Source organism: Taeniopygia guttata, chromosome 17 (assembly GCF_048771995.1).
Source record: "Taeniopygia guttata chromosome 17, bTaeGut7.mat, whole genome shotgun sequence".
Taxonomy (NCBI): Eukaryota; Metazoa; Chordata; class Aves; order Passeriformes; family Estrildidae; genus Taeniopygia; species Taeniopygia guttata.
Genome location: NC_133042.1, coordinates 6,714,530 through 6,734,285, shown reverse-complemented (window position 1 = coordinate 6,734,285; position 19,756 = coordinate 6,714,530). Strand labels below are relative to the sequence as shown.

General features: G+C 45.1%; 1 protein-coding gene across 2 annotated transcripts in view; it reads right to left on the bottom strand.

Moving 5' to 3' along the window:
* The window catches only part of ABL1 (ABL proto-oncogene 1, non-receptor tyrosine kinase), a 77,014-nt gene that overhangs the window by 16,733 nt on the left and 40,525 nt on the right, over positions 1-19,756 (bottom strand). Inside the window, exons 1-3 of one of the 2 annotated variants that reach the window (XM_030286483.4) lie at positions 15,234-15,788; positions 5,939-6,112; positions 4,904-5,199 (exon numbers count right to left, since the gene is read on the bottom strand). In XM_030286483.4, coding sequence (XP_030142343.4) covers positions 4,904-5,199; positions 5,939-6,112; positions 15,234-15,318 — 555 coding nt within the window. In that variant the 5' untranslated portion in view covers positions 15,319-15,788. Of the gene's footprint in view, positions 1-4,903; positions 5,200-5,938; positions 6,113-15,233; positions 15,789-19,756 lie in introns of those variants that run through there. The other variant, XM_002198738.7, reaches the window with a different exon arrangement.

Below are 19,756 nucleotides of genomic sequence, written 5' to 3'. Positions count from 1 at the left end.
ATGCACCTTGCCAAAACAATAGGGCAGAAATGGTTGCAAATAGCACTAGAACGGCATGCTGTTGCTTGAGATGCCTTTTTTCAAAAGGCTGGTCAGTGGGACACTTCCTGGAGAGTATGGGGGGGCTTGTCACCCTCAGTGTCCTGACTTCACTATTACTGTTTGGGTTATGACAGTTTCACCTGCCTAAATTCTCCCTGAAGCACCACTGGCACACCAGAGTTCTCCCTGCTTTAGGCCTGAGCTTCTGCAGAGGTTTAGCATGAAGGCAGGAGCTGGTCTGCTCCATCCCTGTGATGGGCACTGATCGATAGCACAGAAGGAAAATCATTACCATTGAATGAAAACCTGCTGTGAGGCATGATAACCCATATTTGTTACCTTCTTAACATTTATACAGAAGATCCATTTTAAGCCTAAAATCCTGCTAAAGATAATGGACAACTGACTCCCTCCCACCAGAGCTGTGCGTTTCCAGTTTTCATCCTCAAGCCCAGTCTTCTGCCAGGCAATGTGAAAAAAGCTAGAAATTTAATGATGTGAAAAGTGCTGCTTACACCTGAAGGAGACAGGGAGAAATCTTTATATCAACATGCATTCTGCATCATAGTCTAGACTATAACACAGAAGATGGAAGAGCTCCATTTCTCACAAAGGACCAAGGTTTGGCAAGGAACAAGCTTAAAGGAAGAGCAGCACCATATCAGGCCACCCAAATTCCTGTCCACTCCACACAGAGCTAGTCCCACTGCTCATATCACATGCCAACAGCTATGATCAAACTTCCCAAATGCTTCTGACCCGCTGGATGTACACTCAACAGCTTCTGCATGTGCACTGGCCACCTGTTTGAGATTTCAGGAGGCTAGGAAGTTGATAGGGCTGCCAGGCATCCAAAAATCCCAGACTTAGGGTAAAATTTTGCTTCTTCCACCTAGACAGTATATTTGGATGGAAAAAGAAAATGTATCTGTGAAGCTCCAACATTAAGAGAGTATCACCAACAAAAAAGGGAGCTGCGTTTGCAAGAGAAAACAATGTTTGGGAAGGGACAAAACCACCCTCAAACTTGATTAGTCTTTTTAATGAACACTGGAAAATAATGGCAACCTCCTGGGGAGCACGTTCACAACTCTCTACTAGAATGAATCAGATATTCTTTTGAAATCTCATTTCAACACTATGGCTAAAAAACCCCACTCAAAAAAAAAAACAAACAAAAAACAAAAACCCAAAACCTACAAAAACCTACAACGCTTTTCATGATCAAACAGATGAAATCACCTTAAAACTAGATATTCTCAGGACAGAAAAGTGACAACATAAGAGGCTGTTACAGCTGCTTGGTGTGAGTTACCAAGCATTAGACAGTACAACCACAATTTAGAACAAGCCATGCCTGTTTGGGAAAGATTTGAAGTACTTGCAGTGGTATGAGCAGTTCCCATGTTACACTGAGAATTAACATCTAAAAATACGGATGTAGAAAAAGCTGAACTCCAGGATTACTTCAAGTATTAGAGAGGCACGGAGAAGGAAGCTCCCCTGTGGTTTTATGGCAAGTTATATATCATGAAAATTAGAGATATCTGTATTTAGTGTGACAGATTTTATGATCCTGTTCCAGAAGGAGAAAGAAGCTAAATAAGTGGCCAAAGATATCAGAGAAAAGCTGTAGCAGGATGAGGACAGAACAGGACTGCCCTATCCAGGCCACAAAAACAACACTCCGTGCCTTAACACGCATGAAGTTTTCCATTTACATTAAGATAAAGGTCCACCAGTAAACGTGTTTATTCTGTAGGCAGGTTTTTTCTAACCTCTCACTGATGACACCCAACAACAAAACCATGTGGTGCTGCTGACTTGTACTCTCACAGAGGTAACAGACCCAGCACCTGAGTTTTGTAGGGACTCAAGTTTGCTTCCTGGCTATGTTTTTGACACATTCTTTGGTCAATTTTTGTGTAGCAAACAAACCATAAACACCAGTCCTTTTTCAAGAGGCTCTGCTTGCACAAATGGGCTGCTCATCTGCACTTCTGTCACCAGACCACATCTCTTTTTCCTGGCTGGGGTACTTTGTACAGGTGGTTAAACTGGCCCGTGCTAACCTCAGCACATCCTGAATCCGGTGGCACTCCTGCTCCCCCACTCTGCAGATAAAATGGAACATTCACACCAAAAAATCCATGAAGGTTCAAGTCTGCATCCAATTCAGACACTGGAGGATCCAGGAGACTCATGCAGGACCCCAGATCTGTTTCCTTCCTGCTGAGGACAGCGGGATTTGAAGAACAGGCTGGACAAGGCTATTTATTCAGTTGGGTTACTCAATAAGTTTTCCCTCAAGTACTATCAAGTCAGGAAAACCAAGTCCTCTGTACCACGGAAGTGGTTTACCAGAAAACTGGCTGCACTCTGCCAGCCAAATCCAGAAAGGTCACTTTTAATACCTTCCTTAAAAAAAACCCAACCAACAAAAGAAAACATTAGAGGGTGGTCCAAAAGAGTATGACCCATTAAAGTGGGAAATAAAGAAAAAATTCCCAGAGGAATTTTTTTGAAGTTGTTGAACTCCAGTTCATTCAATATCATTTGTACTAAAATTAAGATGTACAAACCTCTGATCTCTCTAGTCCCTTCAATTTTCCCCCAGGAAAAAGTCTGGGTAAGGTTTTGCAATGCAGGACACACCACTGTGCTGAGCAGCAGCTGCTCCACACGCTTCCCTAATGCCTCTTTCTCCCAAAGCGTGTTCTGTCAGGCACAGGGTATGATCCCACCAAAGCCATTCATCCTTCCTGCAGCACTGGGAGATATTAAATTCCCTGGACAGGCTGACTAATGATACAGCAGGCTGGGAGGGCCCCAGGTGCTCGGGGCAGTGAAGGTAAGAGCTGTCCTCCAGCACAGCCATGATCTGCTGCAAAGGCGGCAATAAACAGAGTGTGACACGAGCAGCTCAGCGCGAGAGCTGCTCCAGCAGCCTCCATCCCGCAGAGGGACAAACAGGGATATTGGCTGTTTCTCCTCCCAGCTCCTCAGCTTTGACAGCCAGGGACAGGGTGCTGGAAGAGCACAGTGTCCCCAGCCCAGCAGCACATCTGCCGCTAAGATGTCGCAATTCACTGCCCAGCTCGTTAAGGCAAATTGAAACCGATGAGGTTGAACAGGCCAGGCTGCGAACTGCAGCACATGATGCATGGACATGGCAAACTGCTCCTCCTGCAGGGATGCTGGCACTTGGCACAGCATCAGGAGGACTGTGGCTACCTCTCTGCTTGATCCTGCAATGCCCAAAAGCCACAGGTCTTGGTCACTGCTGCTGCACAACTTTATATTTCCAACTGCCATGAGCTGCAGATCTGCTTTAGTGAATTGTTCCAACCTGCATTTTTTCTCAAGAACACCAATGCAGGCAACTTTGTGGAAAACAAACAGTTAACCTGGCTAACACAGACCTGAACGGATTGCTGGAGTTCTGCAGAACTGTTTTCTGGGACAAAAACAGCTCTGCTGGGATGAAAGCCTTCATGTGCCAAACTCTATTAGAGCTCAAATGGAGAACATGTGCTGTCCCCTCACAGACACATGCTTATTTACACCAACCCAAGGAGCCTTCGGTTCAAAACGTTCACGTGTGAGCACTGCTCATCTGCCAGCAGCTATGGGAATAGAAGGAATATCCACCACAGAGACAGGAGGAGGAATAATATTCCAGATTGCCATGTAGTCCTTCAAGTATGGTGCATGTCAGCACTTCACAGAGCTGATGCTGACCACAGAGAGTGTCTACACGGGAGGGAGAAGGAAGAATCAAAATGCCATAAGTTGGAAATATGTTGCCTTAAGTAACATGGTCAGAATTGTCTCAATTATAATCCATTTGCTAAAGCAGACAAAAAGTATTTCATCACTGAATAAAACCTGGTTATCTTATTGGAGGTTTTAGAGTGCTGAGTCTGATAAATAGGAAACACGGTGTACTGGTTCCTTGTATTTTCATACTAAAGATTTTGCTGCCAGCATTGCTGTAAAAAGAGTAAAACTCTCACAGGACAAAGGAAAATTGGGCACAGTGGGCTGCTACTATACTCGATTACTTTTATACTTTTCTTTTGAAGAATTTTAATGGCATCTATTAGATGGTGGTAAGAAGAGCTTCAGCAGCCATGCTCCAGACCCACACTTTACCTTCTGCACAGGATCTAAAGAGACACTGCTTAAAATAGATTTGCTAAAAAACAACATTTTCCAAATTCCAATGTCAGTAGCCATGTTTCCATGAAATCAAAACAAAAACCTGTGGAATAGTACACTTATATGCTAACATTTCTCTGCAGCATCCACAAAGCACAGTATTGCACCACTGCTACAGCACACAACAATCTAGGGGAAAAATGAAGGAAATGGGGACAAAGCCCATATAAAAGTGAAAGTGCCTACCCGTCTCCAATGATCACGCTGAAATACTGTAGAGAAATCAAAACAGTAGTTAAAAATACTGCAGAATTCCTCAGAAAGCATTCTGTCCCTAACATTTATAAGATTATTAGCAACAGGTGCAGACTTGACAGTCAGAGATTATCTTTTGAACATAAGGGACAAGAATTCTCAGAATCCCTTATTAAGGATCTGTTAGATTCTGACCTAACTCTACTATTTTCTCCCTTAAAGAAAGGGAGAAAATTTTTCTTTCTCTTTTAAAGAAATGTTTCTGCTGATCTGTATTACACAGTTTGCTAAAGGAACAGAACTGTTTTGTCCCAGCCATGTCAGCACCTCACACTTTACTGTAAATACAGGTGATGAGCCCTGTGACCAGAGCTCAGAACTGCTCCTTTCGAGCACTACCACTCCACCAAGTACCCCAGCGAGGTGTGCACAGCCCGGAGCCTACCTTGCCGTCGGAGGCAGTGTTGATCCTGTAGTGGTAGACCCTGCCCTCGTAGCGCAGGGAGATGGATCTCTGGCCGGGGCTGCTCTCGCTCTCCCGCACCAGGAAGCTGCCGTTGATGCCGCTGCTCAGCAGGTACTCGGCGGCGTTCCGCGACACCGGCCCGTGGTACCACGAGTGCTTCTCCAAGCTGTTCACGGGCGTGATGTAATTGCTGGGGACCCAGCCCTGCCCGTTCTTGGTCTGCGCCTCGCACCACTCCCCGTTGTGATTGTAGCCCAGCACGCGGAGCTTTTCACCTTGGCGGAAAGAAAATGCATTTAGACACGACAAGCCTGGGAGTTGAGGACAAAGATAAGTTCTTTCTGCCTAGCAGATCATTAAATACTCTCCTATAAGAATAGGTATCTGACTCAGCAGGGAGCATGTGTTCCTCTTCAAGCTTGAGTGGACCTCTCTAAGCCAAATAAAGTCACATGCTTCAGATTTTTAGTCTCCTGCAGTTCTGCACCAGCTCCAATGCTGCTTGAGTTTAAAAAATGAATCCAACAAATTTTATTTGAACTGAGTTGGCTTGTTGGAACTAGGAAAGAACTTGAGTGCACAAACAATGAAAAAATAATTTCAATTAGGAAGGTAAGTAGATGTGACTTGGAGTACATACAGTGTTTTCTTTCTCAGTCCTTCTGGTCCTTATATCTGTACAGTCATTTTTCAAACAGGGACTGTGTTTTGAGAACTGTGAAAATAAGAGGCCAGCCTCCAAAATCAGCTTAGTGTAATTTCTCAGTTCAAATTCTTGATCCTAATGGAGAATTTAGTTTTGACAAACAGTTTCTTGCCCAACACAGTAAAAAAAAGACAGTTGTAACCTTTAAAAGGGTCACAACTTTGTGAAATATTTGTATTTGTTTAAGATGATTTCCCACAGCAAAAAAAATTCCACAGGGTTTGGTGTAAAACTTAATTATTTCACAGCGACTTTCCTTCCTACACCTTCTCCCACACTCCCAGTGGGATTCTGGCCAGTGACCTTACCTTTAGTTATGCTGAGAGTGTTGTCCCCACTCGCCACAAAATCATACAGTGCAACAAAGAGGTGGGGGTCATTTTCACTAGGGCAGGAGAGAAGGTTTTCCTTGGAGTTCCAGCGAGCTGCTTCGCTCAGACCCTGCGGCTCAAAGTCTGACACTACCGGTCTCTGAAGGGCTTCTGGAGGAGAAAGAGGGAGAGAAAGGAAAAAGCAGGTTCATTTGGGCTGATAAAAGCCATCTGGCCAACCCACACACTCTGACTTTCTAAGTTGCATTGTTTCAGGACACGTGTGCTCCTCGTGCGTCAGAGGATATGGACAGTGCCTTAATGCAGATCTCCTGCCACATAGGCAGGACACTCTTGTTCCAGAGCTGTCCCCAGCTCTCCCAGAGCCCCCAGCTCCTGTCTCTCAGGAAATGCAGGAAAGGGAAAGCCCCTCTCCATCACTCCAGTAAATGCAGCTCACGTAGGCTCTTTGCTGCCTGTAAATCCTTTGGCTCACACCTAAGTGCTGGAATGGTTAGATTTGAAAACAAACCCAAGACCTTTAAAAGGTAAATCCCTTAATTATCCTATAAATGAAATGGCTAGAACGTGCAGCAAATGGAGCCAAGAAAGGTGAGATTTATAAGACATAGAATTTAAGAAGGAGTTAGGTCTTTCTGGTCTTCACAGTTTTTTAAATAATTTCTCTTCTTATTTGAGGACAAGGCAGTATTTTTTTTGTTGCCCTCCCTCCTGCCCATCACTGTCAAACCACAGCAGTGTTGAGCATACTTCTACATTTTTAGGAACCCTAAGACAACTCCAAAGACGTAGATTCCTGAAAACTGAGCTTTACAGGTGAGCAAAAACCAACCTCCAAAGTTTTTTATACACTGCAGCACATTAGGCATGCAATATTCAGTATCAGGCAAGTCCCAATACATCAGGGAATTTTACTGCAGCTGTTCCTGCAAGTCCTTCACTTTGGAGCATGATTGTAGAGTTTGGAGCAGAAGTGTTCCAGATAACTGTGCCCCCTCACTCTTTAACACGCTACCCCAGATGTGCTGGCAGCACCATGCCTGACTGTCCTGGCACAGAGCCAGCACAATAAGTTGTGAAACTTTGTATTTTGAAGGGTCAATCTCCATCTGGATGAGTTTGTTGAGCGAGGTCACAGAGTTGCACACAAAGCACTGCGTCAGTGAGGCTCTGGGGACAGGAAACACGGCACTGTCACAGCAGCCCCTTGCCCCATGGAACTGCCCTTCATCACACAGCATCAGCCCCTGTCTGCTGAGCCCCTCTTCTGCACAGACAGGGCTTTGGACACAGAAATTCCATGCCAAGTGTTTCCTAGACTGGCAGGTCACCTGGGAGCACAGAACTCTTTATACCTGCTATACAGATGCAATTCTGTCAAAACATGGTTTTAACACTATTGTTTGTTTGGCCTGGAAATTCAGTATAAGCTGTGCCAGTAAACCAGTGAAGAACTGATGCAACTGACATCAGAAAAGGCATGGAAGTTTAGTGTAGACTGGGACATGTCCAAAATATTCTCCAAATGGGGAAATGCTAAAAAAAAAAATCCCACCAACCCCCCAAAATTCACCCTACAAATTATAACAATACACATTATTTTCTAATATCATTTTTTATATTGAAAATGCAAATAGTAGCGGTAGCCACTATGTACCCAAAGGCAATCTGGCATCCTTGATGTGTTGGTCAGATGGCCACTGGTAAAGGCTCTCTGGGTGGTTATTTATGTCCATGAGAACTACTGTATTCATTGGAAAATGTATATGATGTATGTGAGCAAAACAGCAAATACAGACACTGTGGGGCCTGCTTTCCTAGCCAAACTGTAACTGCAGGGAGATATATTTCCACAGTGAATCAAAGCAGTTAAATAATTCCACAGTCAGAAAAAGTGGTAGTGTGTTGGGGGGTTATCTTAAAGCACCTTGATATCCTGTCTGGAGAATATATTTAATAGCCTGGGTTTCCCTCAAGAGTGACAATGAGACAAGGAACAGAAAATCCACTTTCAAAAATTAAGCTATAATCATTTTACTATTAAAATGCTTTGATCCTGTTAAGCCCATTAAGCTCCCTTATCAAACACAGGGCACCACAGTGATGGGAGATACTCCAAGGAGTTAAACCATCAGTGAACACCTGGAACAGACAGCCAAGCTGCAAGGGGCAGACACACAACCTCAGCAAGCAGCAATGCTGTGATGCTCTCCCCAAATATGGGACAATCCAGCACTCACTGCTCCGTGGGATGGACCATAACCTCCGTTAGGAAGGAAAATGCCTCCCACATGGGGCACTAATTCAACAGGAAGGCAGGAAATCCAAGGCAGGCTCCCCTCCAACTCCAGCACAGCGCAGCCCAGTGAGGATGGCTCAGGCACAAACAGGGATGGCGATGTGGGAGCAAAGCCAAGCGCTCCACAAGAATCCCTCCCTCGTGCCCAGGCCGTGGTGAGGCTGGGACTGACTCATGACACAGGGATGCCAAGGTATGTGCTTCGATTCAGCTGTGAGACAACACCCTGCCAGTGCCAACAACACCCACGGTGCGCTGCGGAGTCGGGGAAGGCCGGCGTTGCTCGATGCCATTCCTACAGTGATAACGCCTGCAAAACCATGGACCAGCAAGAGCAAGGGCTGTGAAACACACACATGAGAATCTGCTAAGCTGGAAAACCACACCGGTCTCCCAGTGAAATCAGAAGATGCTCACACCCTCTGTCTCTTTTGCTAAGCTGGAAAACCACACCGGTCTCCCAGTGAAATCAGAAGATGCTCACACCCTCTGTCTCTTTTGCTAAGCTGGAAAACCACATTGGTCTCCCAGTGAAATCAGAGGATGCTTCAGACACCCTCTGTCTCTTCCAGTTTGACTCTCCTGTGCAGCCACAGGCACCCCAACAGACATGTGGGCTGTGTATGAACATGCTGAGCAGGAGAACATGATGAAGACATGCCAGACAACTCCTGGGCTGAGTGGGGCTGGTTTTTCCAGAAGGTAGGAACCCCAAGATAAGAAATGGGGTGGGGAAGGTGGTGAATGAAGCTTGAAGAGTGTCCAGAAAGGGAGGATGAGGCCCTGAGTCAACACAGAGAAGAGCACAAAGGAAGGAGCAGAATTGTGGTGACCCGAGTGTAGCAGAAGCTTGATAGACCGTGACAAAACACACTTTTAAAGGTCTGGGCCCCAAGAGGAGACTGTCAGCAGACTGAGGACACAAAACCATGAAGCGAGAGAAGCAGACAGGACATGTCCATCTGGGAGCCACGTACAGCCGGCTGTCAGCAGCGTTTATCCCTCTGAGCTATTCTCCAGCAAATCTGCCCAGACATTCCAGTCCTTCAGAGCAGGAATTAGACATTGCTGTTCCTACATATCGAGAGCCTTTTTCAACACACAGCTTCTTCACCTCCTACTGCTGGTTTTAACTTCAATTTTACAGCACTGCTGAGATCTTCAGTGGGCCAGATTCCTCCTAATAAATCAGCCTAGCTGCTGTACCTACAGGAGGCCATCCTGGCACGGTGATGGGACAGGAAGTGAGCGTAATTCAATCTGTTATCGCTGCGCTGTCATTCCTTCCACACATCCACTTTGTCTTCTGCTGCACCCCAGCAAGGCTGCAATTTATTACTCTGATCATACCATGCTCTGGATAACACCTGGGTTCCTGACAGGAGTCCTAAAGCAGCACTGTAATTCAGTTCTCCACTAACATCAACTAAATGATGACTCTTAATTAAAGTGGTGCAAGACTTTGAAATAAGACAACAGCAGCTTGTATTTTGAGGCATTAGCCATAAGAATGTCATAATTTCCTCCCTAAATTAAGGTTTTCCCAGAAGGTATTTATGCTTGCACACTGAAAGGTTTCGTAAGTGTAACTATCTCCTACTCATTACTGTTCATACAAAGCCATGAATCATTGTTCGGGGCTATGTGAGAACTTCTCAGATATGAACAATTCTGGTCTAGATGAACCCAAGCAAATTTCCCTCACAATGTAAGCGAAGGGTTGGAAAACAGGCAGGAGCACAGAATTACACTTGGCTCCTCCAGAACTGACTGCGAGGCAGTCCCGAGGGAAGGAGGAGACCTCCTGTCTCCCTGCAAAACAAACATCCTGTGGGCTTACAAACTGTGCTGGCATTTTTTCCACAAGGTTTGTAGAGCAAGGGAGTGCAGAACACATCTAGTAATCTCTTTGGAGACACAGCATATGCCACCTAAGCCTTCTCTTTTCCCTACATTCCCGCTACTCTCCTTTTCCCCTGGAAAAAAAGTATGATAAATGGCAGAATACCAAGGCAGCTTTAATACTGCCAAATGTTTCTGACTCTGAGCACATATGATGGAGCAGCTGCCTCTCTGTCTCAGTATTCTTCCTTAGTGGCCATCACAGATTCCCTGTGCCTGATGGAATATGGATTTAAATATAAAATTAAAGAACCTGTAAAGCAGATCTTTCCAAACGGAAGGAGGGATTCATGTTTTATTTCAGACTCATCCCCCTGGTGAGATCAGGCTCAGCCTCTCCCGTTACCTACTGCACAGTCCAGGCCACAGACCCTTCTGCAACAACAGCAATTGCTGGTTTTCCTGCTCTTGGCTGGTATTTGGGAAGTCCACCTTCTTAGAGCCAGCATGAGGATAAATACCACTTTTTAAACATTGTGTGTTCATACACAGAGATGAAGTAGTGCAGAAACTGACCCAGCCCCACTCCCCTGAGCTGGGCCAGCCTCCCCAGCTGTGCTGCCCTATTTCCCCTCCCAGTGAGGCACCTTCCTCCTGCTGTGCTCCCTGCACAAGGACACCAGGAATCTCCAGTGCTCCAAATACTGAACACCAAGGCTTTTGGATGCCAGCATGAGAACAAAGGCACCCAAGGCTCTGGCTGCATTGTCCAGGCTCAAGGAGATCCCCACAGTCAACTGCAGTGTTGGATCTTGTCTGAGCACCTCAGTGATGTGGCATCTCCCACTCCTCTGAGAGATGATTCCATAATTTTGGGGCTTTTATAGTTTTTTTTATTTTGTTGGGTTTTTCTTCAAGTTCACTCTTATACAGACCTGTAGGTTCTACCTGAGCTCATTCACTGAGTTTATTCCATTTATAACCCCTCAGTGACATGGCAAACATCATCTTTCTCCAGCCAGCTAATCACAGCTGTAGATGGATGGAGTGGAACAGTGGGTATGGCAGAAATTTGAACTTTACTCCCAAATCTGCCACTGACTTCTGCCTGACCTGAGACAATAAAGTCTGGAAGAGGAAGAGGAAAGAGTAACTAGATTCCAGTGAACTTCAATGACACTTCAGTATTTCTGACAACTTCACTTTTATAGCTTTTGGTTTTGTTTCCTTCCTGAAGGAGCAGAAGTAGGGAAGTCTGCCTGATTCTGAGTCCTGGGCAGGGAAAACACCAAGCAAGAATCATCAAGATTTACTGTTATATTCCCTTGTTTTATTAAGCAGCCCCACAAACTGCTCAGGGAAGGACTGACATATCTGTGGGTGATCAGTTTTAGGTCTGAAACCAGCTACAACTTTTCCTGTGAAATGATAAGCCTTTCCCTCACCACATCCCACGGGAAACTGTAGCAAGCAGCATCAACCAGATTTTGGAACAAATAAGAACCACTGGAACAAGCACGTAAGAAGCCCCTACAAAGCCAGAAACGTGGATAACAGCAAGAACTGTGAGTGGTAGTGGATGAGAAGCCACGAAGTGAGGAGCAGAAAATAGCCAAGGAAGAGAGGAAACAAACAGAAGGGAGGCAGCAACCCCAGGTTAATGCATTTTCTCTCCCTAGCAGGGTGACCAAAGCCCTGCCTGCTGATCCCAGTGACACTGGAGCAGAAGAGTCACTCTGCTGCCCATTTAGGTCTGGCTTAACACATGCCCAAATGCATTACAAAAATCCCTGTCCAGGAACAGGGCAATGGGTACAGGCTGCCACTCCTCCCCAGGCTTGTGTACTCTAGCTGTAACAAGACAAGCTAAAAGAAATAAATTAGGAAGAGGGTTAAAAAAAAAAAGTCTGACAGCTGGCAGGACAGGAGTCTTTTCAGTTAGAAAATAAAAGGACTTCACTAGTGTCCCCAAAATGTTTTGTTTTTAAACTTCACAGAGAACGCTGACAGGTTTTAAACAAGGCTTTTGCCTTCAGTGATAGAGACAAGCCCAAAAAGGCAGCAAGACTATTCCAGCCCCTATTTGGGACATGGACACATTCTGTTTTCCTGATCAGATTGGCAGCAGTACTCACTGTGCCTCTTCCCTTCTACTCTTTACCCTTTCTTGGTGTGAAGTGGGTGAGGAATTATTCACTTTGGCAAAGGGAGAAAGGAGAAAGCAGATGAGAGAAATTCAAGTCTGTCACATTTTAAAATAATATTTACTAGTGGGAATAGAAATTAGGGCAAAGAAATGTCCAGCTCAAACATCAATATGAAAACTGAATCATTGTTAGAACCAGTTTGAACTTATTTTTTGTCAAGTTAAGAGAAGATTTCAGCTTTTTCAGGGAGCAGGACAGTCTGCCCTTGCACAGCAGCACACAGCCATGGGCCACAGCACCTGCCAGCCCTCCACACCACACACACAGCATCTCCAAACAACCCTCATTCCTGCAAACCAACAGAGCATAAAAGCCTTTCAGAAGGGACCACCATGAAAAGAAAACCACATTTCTGATTACTTGGTCAAAGAACACGTACACCTACACACGTGCCTGACACCAAATCAGCCTTACAGCAAATCCGGACTCAGCATAATATTCTCCAAAAGTGTGTTCAAAAATACAACAGACTTGATTTTGTTACATCCCATGCTATTCATCAACCAAGAACTGAATTATTTCTGTTAACATATGAATACAAAAATAAGGAATTAAGTAAAATTTCATCTGTCCTTCCAGCTGCAACTGGTATTCCAAGCAGCTAATGGACCCTTCAGCCTTTAAGCACTTATGTTTAAGGTTTCCCAATCTACTACAGGAAAGAAACTTTCAGCTTTCCATACAACTAAAATAACAACAGCAGAGTTAAATCCTCCAGTGATATCACCATCATCTCATTTATTCTTTCAGAAGCTTCACAGAGGCTGAGGGATGTGCATGGAAATGAACTGGCCATCACAGGCTGTTCACAGGAATCCAGGAGCAATGATCCAGAGTTTCTGACCCTTGACACAACCCTGCCCCCTTCTCGTGATCTGCCAAGCTTAAAATAACAAATCCATATGTAAAAACTTGTTACATTCTTAAGGGCAACACAAGCAAATGGATTTCACTTGTGCTCTTGGAATTCAGGAGTTTGGGACAAGCCACCACCGTTCTTTTGGAGGAGTCCTCAACAACGATTTCAACCTCATAGTAATGTTTGTAAGAAAGCTGCCCAGGAAGACATTCAGCTTTAGAAAGGAGTAACAGAAAATCCTGCTTTTTGAAACTTCTTTTTCCTCAGATGAGTATGTCACCCTGCTCTCCAGGAGTTTCCCAATCAATTATGGGGCTGCCAGGCTGTCTATGTCACAATTGACACATTAAGGTTGCAGTTGCCACATTCTTACACCTTTAACATCCACGGACACTGGCTTTGGGTTTGCCCCATGCTGAGCTGAGAAAAGAGACTGAGCTACCTCGAGATTGAGTAAATCGTTTCAACACACATTTCTCATTCCATCATAAAAACCAAATATTTCTCATTCCATTATAAAAAACAACCACAGCCTCAGGGAAGCAGAAGGTGGAAATACTACAATATTAATTATGTCCAATATTCTTAATTCATACTGCCTACACAGCCAAGTCAAACTATGCTCTAATCCTATTATGAAACTGCATTGCAAACTGGGGAGGGGGGAGTGGTGGTAACGATCACAAAAGAGAAAACTTGCAGAAAGAGTCAGGGCAACACCCTTGTAACATCATCCTTCAACATTCATTTCTGCAGAGGGAAATGAGGCCCCAGATGCTCTGCCTGCTCTCCCAGGGCTGTGTTGAAAGATCCAGCAGCACAGACAGGAGGCCCAGCACAGCTTAGGGCTCCTTCTCCACACACACCCTCAGCAATACCAGAGCCTTTGTATACTTAAAAGATCGCAGAAGAATTCAGTCACATAAAAACATCAAAATTATTCACGCATCTGCCCACCATTTGGTTTCTGAAACTTTAAATAAGCAGAAAAAGTCCTCTGGACACTGTTCCTTGATTTTAGAGAACAGAAAATTCCTCAGAGTCACTGAATGTATCCAATAAATACAGACTCTTGATCCAAAACTTCTTCAAGTGAGTTTGCCACGAGCAGCCATTTGTAGATTTTGAGATTCCTAACCCATGAATTTCCGAGGGCCGTTTCTGCACTGAATATTTGAGAGTTGAGCAACAGCAACTTGCGATAGGCCCCTGGAAATCAGCTGCTGCCTTCCGTGCCTCTGATTTGATGAGTTAGCACGGTCCTCCTGGCAGGAGGATTATTTTTACTGAAACAACATCCAGCAACACAAAAGAAGCTGGAGGAGCCTGGACCTGTGGGATGGACACAGCCCTGGGAGTGCAGCAAAGGGGCTGAACAGAAGGACCACAAGGCTGTCCCAGGGTTGTGAAGCCACGTCAGGGTGAAAATCTTGCTTGAGGTCACGCCAAGCAAGACCTCAGCCCAAAGTCACCCAAGCTCTCCATCCAAACCAGCTGAGTCCATATGTTTAACACCTCACTGTCTACCAGCAACCACTGGTGTGACTCAAAAATCGCTTTTTAAAAGCAAACATGCAAGAAAATGCAGTTAAACGAATGCCTGTGGAAAGCACACTAAGAAGGGGGATAACCAAACTCGACCAAGGCATTACATATTAACGCACGCTGAAAATATTTTACCGATGGACTCATCTAAATTTTCTTCTTGAGTGTGGCGTTGGGCTTTTTCACGTCCAAAATAAGGAAGATTCCCCCCCGGCGGGAAAAAAAATAATAAAAGCTGAGGCCTGAAGATAGGGAATTGTTTATGGGCTCGGCAATAAGATCACTTGACATTTTACAACCATAAATGGTAGAGCCGCGCTCGCTCTGTAACTGCATTAATGAAAGGCACCTGGGTCCCGCCGACACCGCTCGGTTCTTCACCCCCGCATGGAGAGCCCAGCCTGAACCTGGCCAGCTCCAAACATCCCCCAAACCTGGCCCCAGCTTCCCATCCAGGGATAAATCGTGTCCGGGATGGTGCCCATGGCACCGGGCTGAGCACGTCCTGTGGGTACTCACCTTCCAGGTAGCAGCTGGAGGAGGAGGAAAGCCCCTTCTTCGATTTGCAGCCCACCAATTTCAAGCAAATCTCCAACATTTTCATTTGTTAGAGTTTGGCTTCGGCTGTCTGTTTTCCCTTCCCCCCCCCTCCACTCCTTCAGCTTCTTCTATGTGGAATTATCCGTTAGAAGTCTAAAAAAAAACCCCAAAAAGTCTAAAAAGATCCGGTAAAAGTCTTAAAAAAAAAAAAAAAAGTCTAAAACAACATATCCAGGAGAAGCCTAAAACAAAATATCCAGGAAAATTCGACGAAATCCGAAAAGCATTACAAGGGCGAGCCCGAGAGGCGGAAAATGCAGGGGCCCCGCGCCTCCTCTCCCGCGGAGTTAACTCCAGCCATCTTCCCTCCTTCCCAACTCTTTTGGCGGGAGAGAGAGAGGAAGGGAGGCGGGGGGAGAATAAAAGGAAAAAAAAAAATAAAAAAAAAGAAAAACAGCGAAGCCAACTAAGTTGGGCAGAGTCGGCGGTGCCGGCCGTGCGCTGTGGGGCTGCGCTGCCAACAAAGGGCCCCTCGCCCCACCGCCGGCCTCCATGACATCAGGCGGGCAGCACCGCCCTCACGGCTTAACCGCCTCCTGCCCGCGCCTCCGGGCCGGGGGAGCCCTCAGCGCCGGGGAGCAAAGGAGGGACAGGCTCGGGAAGGGCCGGCACTCCAAACGCCTCATTTCACAGCCCATTAAGGGGCTGTTCAAACAGAGGCGAACCCAGAGCGATGCCCGCCTGTAACCCGGCACAGAAACAGCGCGGGAGCCGCGGGGATCCTGCCCAGGGATCCCGTCTTGGCATCTCTGCGCTAATTGCAGGCACAGCGATTCAGGTTTCGGCTGTGCTGCTCCTCTGGCACAAGGACCCAAAAAGTTTTCACTCTCACATTACCTACTTATTCTTTTTCCCTGTGTGTTTCTCAAGGCTACACACCAATTGATGCTCTCTGCTTATGCATTTTTAAATAAATTGTTTTCTAGCATTATTGTGTGTGTCCCATTTAAACAAACATCTTTTTTGTTATATATATTTTCTTATATATCTACCTACCTATCTCTCTCTCTAAAGGAGATAGCATATGGGGTATGTATACATATTTTCACTCAAAATTCCACTCCAATATTTCCACTCAAAAATATCTTTTCACCTCCCGAAGCTTGGGCTGCTTTTGCTGCTTGGAGCAAGAGGTGATCAAGGGTGCAGAGTTCATTAGGGGTGCAAAACACAGAGTTTGGGGAAAACAGCCTGGGAAGCTGATCCCAGCACAAACCACGCTACAGCATGTGGAGCCCTTGGTGTGTCACACACAGAGTCAACAGAGCATCAAATCTTCAGTTTTGTCCCTGAAAACTTGCCTTCACATCTGACAGTTTATTTTGGCAAGGTTTCTCACTAGTGCTTGTGCTCTTTTGCCCTCCAACGTTTTCAAACATTGAATACTTTAGGGGAAACTCTGCATGCTTCCAGCATCTGAGGTCTGTGCTTCTGAAACAGCAAACATTGCTCAGGCTCTTTAACATTATTTTACAGCATCACTTTGCCTCAGTCTTCTGATCTATGGGGTAAAACCATGAAAGACAGCTGGGAAAAAATCCTTTATCTCTCAACCCATACTGAACTGCAATAAGTGCATTTGCCTTTTTTTTTTTTTTTTTTTATTACCACAAGTCACATTTCTAGCAAAGAAATAACAGTAAGACAGTGTGATGTTCACAGTATTTTCACCTTTCTCTTAGAAAACATGACCATGGATATTCCCATTTAATACACCAGAAAGCAGGCAGAGAACTTCGGCATTTCCACAATTCAGACAGTTCAGCAAGGAGCTGAGGCTCCCATCCCCACTGCTGGCAGCCTGCATGGACATTGGGAAAACAACAGTACAGCTCTCCCCAGTCTATCCCATCCTCTCTCCACTTCTGGAGAATTTCTATTTTATGGAAGCACCAGAGTTTAAGAGAAACCAACTCCTATCTACTTATTCCTTGCCTGCCTAACAGAGAACTCGTATGCAACTGCACTGGGGGAGAGGGAAAAAAAAAAAACAGGAAAAAAAGAGGAGTTAAACACAGATTTGGAGGAGAAAGGTTACATAAATCACAGGAGGAGCTCAGTCCCCACGTGTTTCAGCCCAGTGTCATGTTTAGGGAACCAGGATGAAAAGAGGTTTTAAGAGCAGACCAAGCATCCTGCACGCAACTTCTTTTCCATGAGACGAGCATTCTCATCCCTATCCCGCTTCTCCTGCAGCTGTAGGAACACAGAATCCCCAAAGCATTCCCTGCAGTACAAAGGCTGCCCCCCATGAACACCACCCAGCCATTACAATTAAGGTTAATACAATGAGTGCCAGCAGAATTAATGTGGATTCCATTTCTGATGAACTCCTGGGGTTCTTATTCCTGAAGAAGAATGCCTCATCTCAAATTAAATTAACCCGCTTGCAGAAGAACCTCACTGTAGGAGAAACACATCCACTTGGGGAGTTAAACACAAAGAACTATCTGGGATAACTTCCTCTGTAGATAAACAAATTAATTCCCTTTATGCTCCCAGGCAGACACGCTTGTGTGGTCCCTGTGCTACAAACATCATCCTTCAACGTTTCCTCTTTTGTGTCGTGGCAAACTGGGCTGTAAATACTTTGAGCAAATACCCTCTGCCATTCCCGAATGCCATGAAATTAACTGGTGATACAGAAATAAAAACCATAGTGGTAAGTGTCACACAACCTCTGCCACTCTTACTGCTGTCAGCTCTTAATCCCTCTCACATTTGTTTGTCATATACACAGCTTAGAACAAGATCAGTCACGAAATGTGTGCAGATTTCTGGACTACAGTGACTGATGGAGCCTTCAACTCAAGCTCTCTGCTGCAGAATGGCAAAACAATTTGGTTGGGAGCAGGCTCAGCAGGTCTCCAGTTCCAGCTCCTGCTCAGAGGGAGGCTTTCTCCCCACATCAGGATTTTCCAGGCTCTATGCAGCGAAACTTTAACCGAGTCTGCTGCGCAGTTAAACATTCTTTATCCTCCCATACCTACCCAGCTTTGCCTTGTTGCACGTTTTAAGTGTTGCTTCTCCTCCTTTTGCTGTGCACCTCTGAGAAGAGTCTTTCCAGCCACCAGTGGGGTGGTTATGAAAGCTCTGGGACCCCTTCCACCCCCTCTCTCCCTTAGCCCTGGGGGCACTGCTGGCTCCAGCCCCCACCAGGCTCCCTCCAGGGTCTCAGCATCTGCTACAGGGGGAAGGAGCTCCAGATGTGGCTTCACAAGAGCCAAAAAGAGGGAAATAATCACTTCCCTCGACCTGCTGGCTCTGCTCTCATTAATGCAATCCAGTATCCATTAGCCTTTATTGTTCATGCTCCTACAAGAGCATAAACCTATTTAGCCAATGGCCTTTGTGTTTGAGCTGCTTCTAGCAGCCAGATATTTATTCTTTACATTCTTAATGATACCCAGAATTTGAGGACACAAGATTTTTATCCACAAAAGAATTATCACACACACACACATGACAGCAGCAGCAAAAGGACTGGACTCCATGAACAGAAAGTGAGTTTTGGCATGATCTCACGTGTTAGCAGCTGGAGTGAATTTTGTTGCTATACTGTTAAAAACAGCTTGAGTGTTTGTCACCCATTTAAAATCTGAGCTTAATTTTGTTTTTAAATCCTCTTCTGAAACATGGAAAGTTAACAGAGTTTCAAGTCCCAAAGTCTGGGCATTTTTTGATAGGCACATTCAGCTGATTTGGGATGAGTAAAGTCACTTGAAATAGAAGTATCACAAACTAGTAATTAAAGCAAAGGAGTATAGAAGTGTGCCAGAAAAAGATCAAATTCTTGCTTACAGTTAAAGTTACCTCTGCCTTACCTTTCTTTTCTATAAATGCAGTTGAGAATTTCTCCAAAGTTGCTAAAGACTAACTCAGTGCCAGCTGTAAAATGGGTTTTTTTGTCTCTGGAGAAAAAAAATGTAGAAATACATAATTTATGAGATGCATTTTTCTTAGTAAGTGGTAGGATTCTATGTGATTTGACACATTCATAGGTCACTGTCTTTAGGATTAAAAACACACCCATGCCACAGAATACTCCCATGCTACACAGCTCTCTTCTGATGGCATTTTTCACATAGTGGAATAACACATCCTAACATCATTATCTGATAAAAAAATGTGTGTATATGCAAATAATCAAAGAAGCTGATGTTGAAATCCATGAATGACCACAGCATGTGCTACAGATGCAGCCGTAACAAAGCTGGGCTTTGATCCTATAGCAAATGCAGCACTCCCTGTTTTCCTAGGGGTTAATCCTGCTTTGTCTGACAGGTTCCAGTTTTCCTTTGGATTTTCAGATCCTCCACTGTTAAACAACTTCATCCACTCTTAGACACAAAGTGCCAAAAGTTTGGGAGGACAGTGCTATCTATCAGAGAGGACTAGCAGCTTTCAAATCCTGGCTCTCAAATCCAACTCTACCTTCCTGG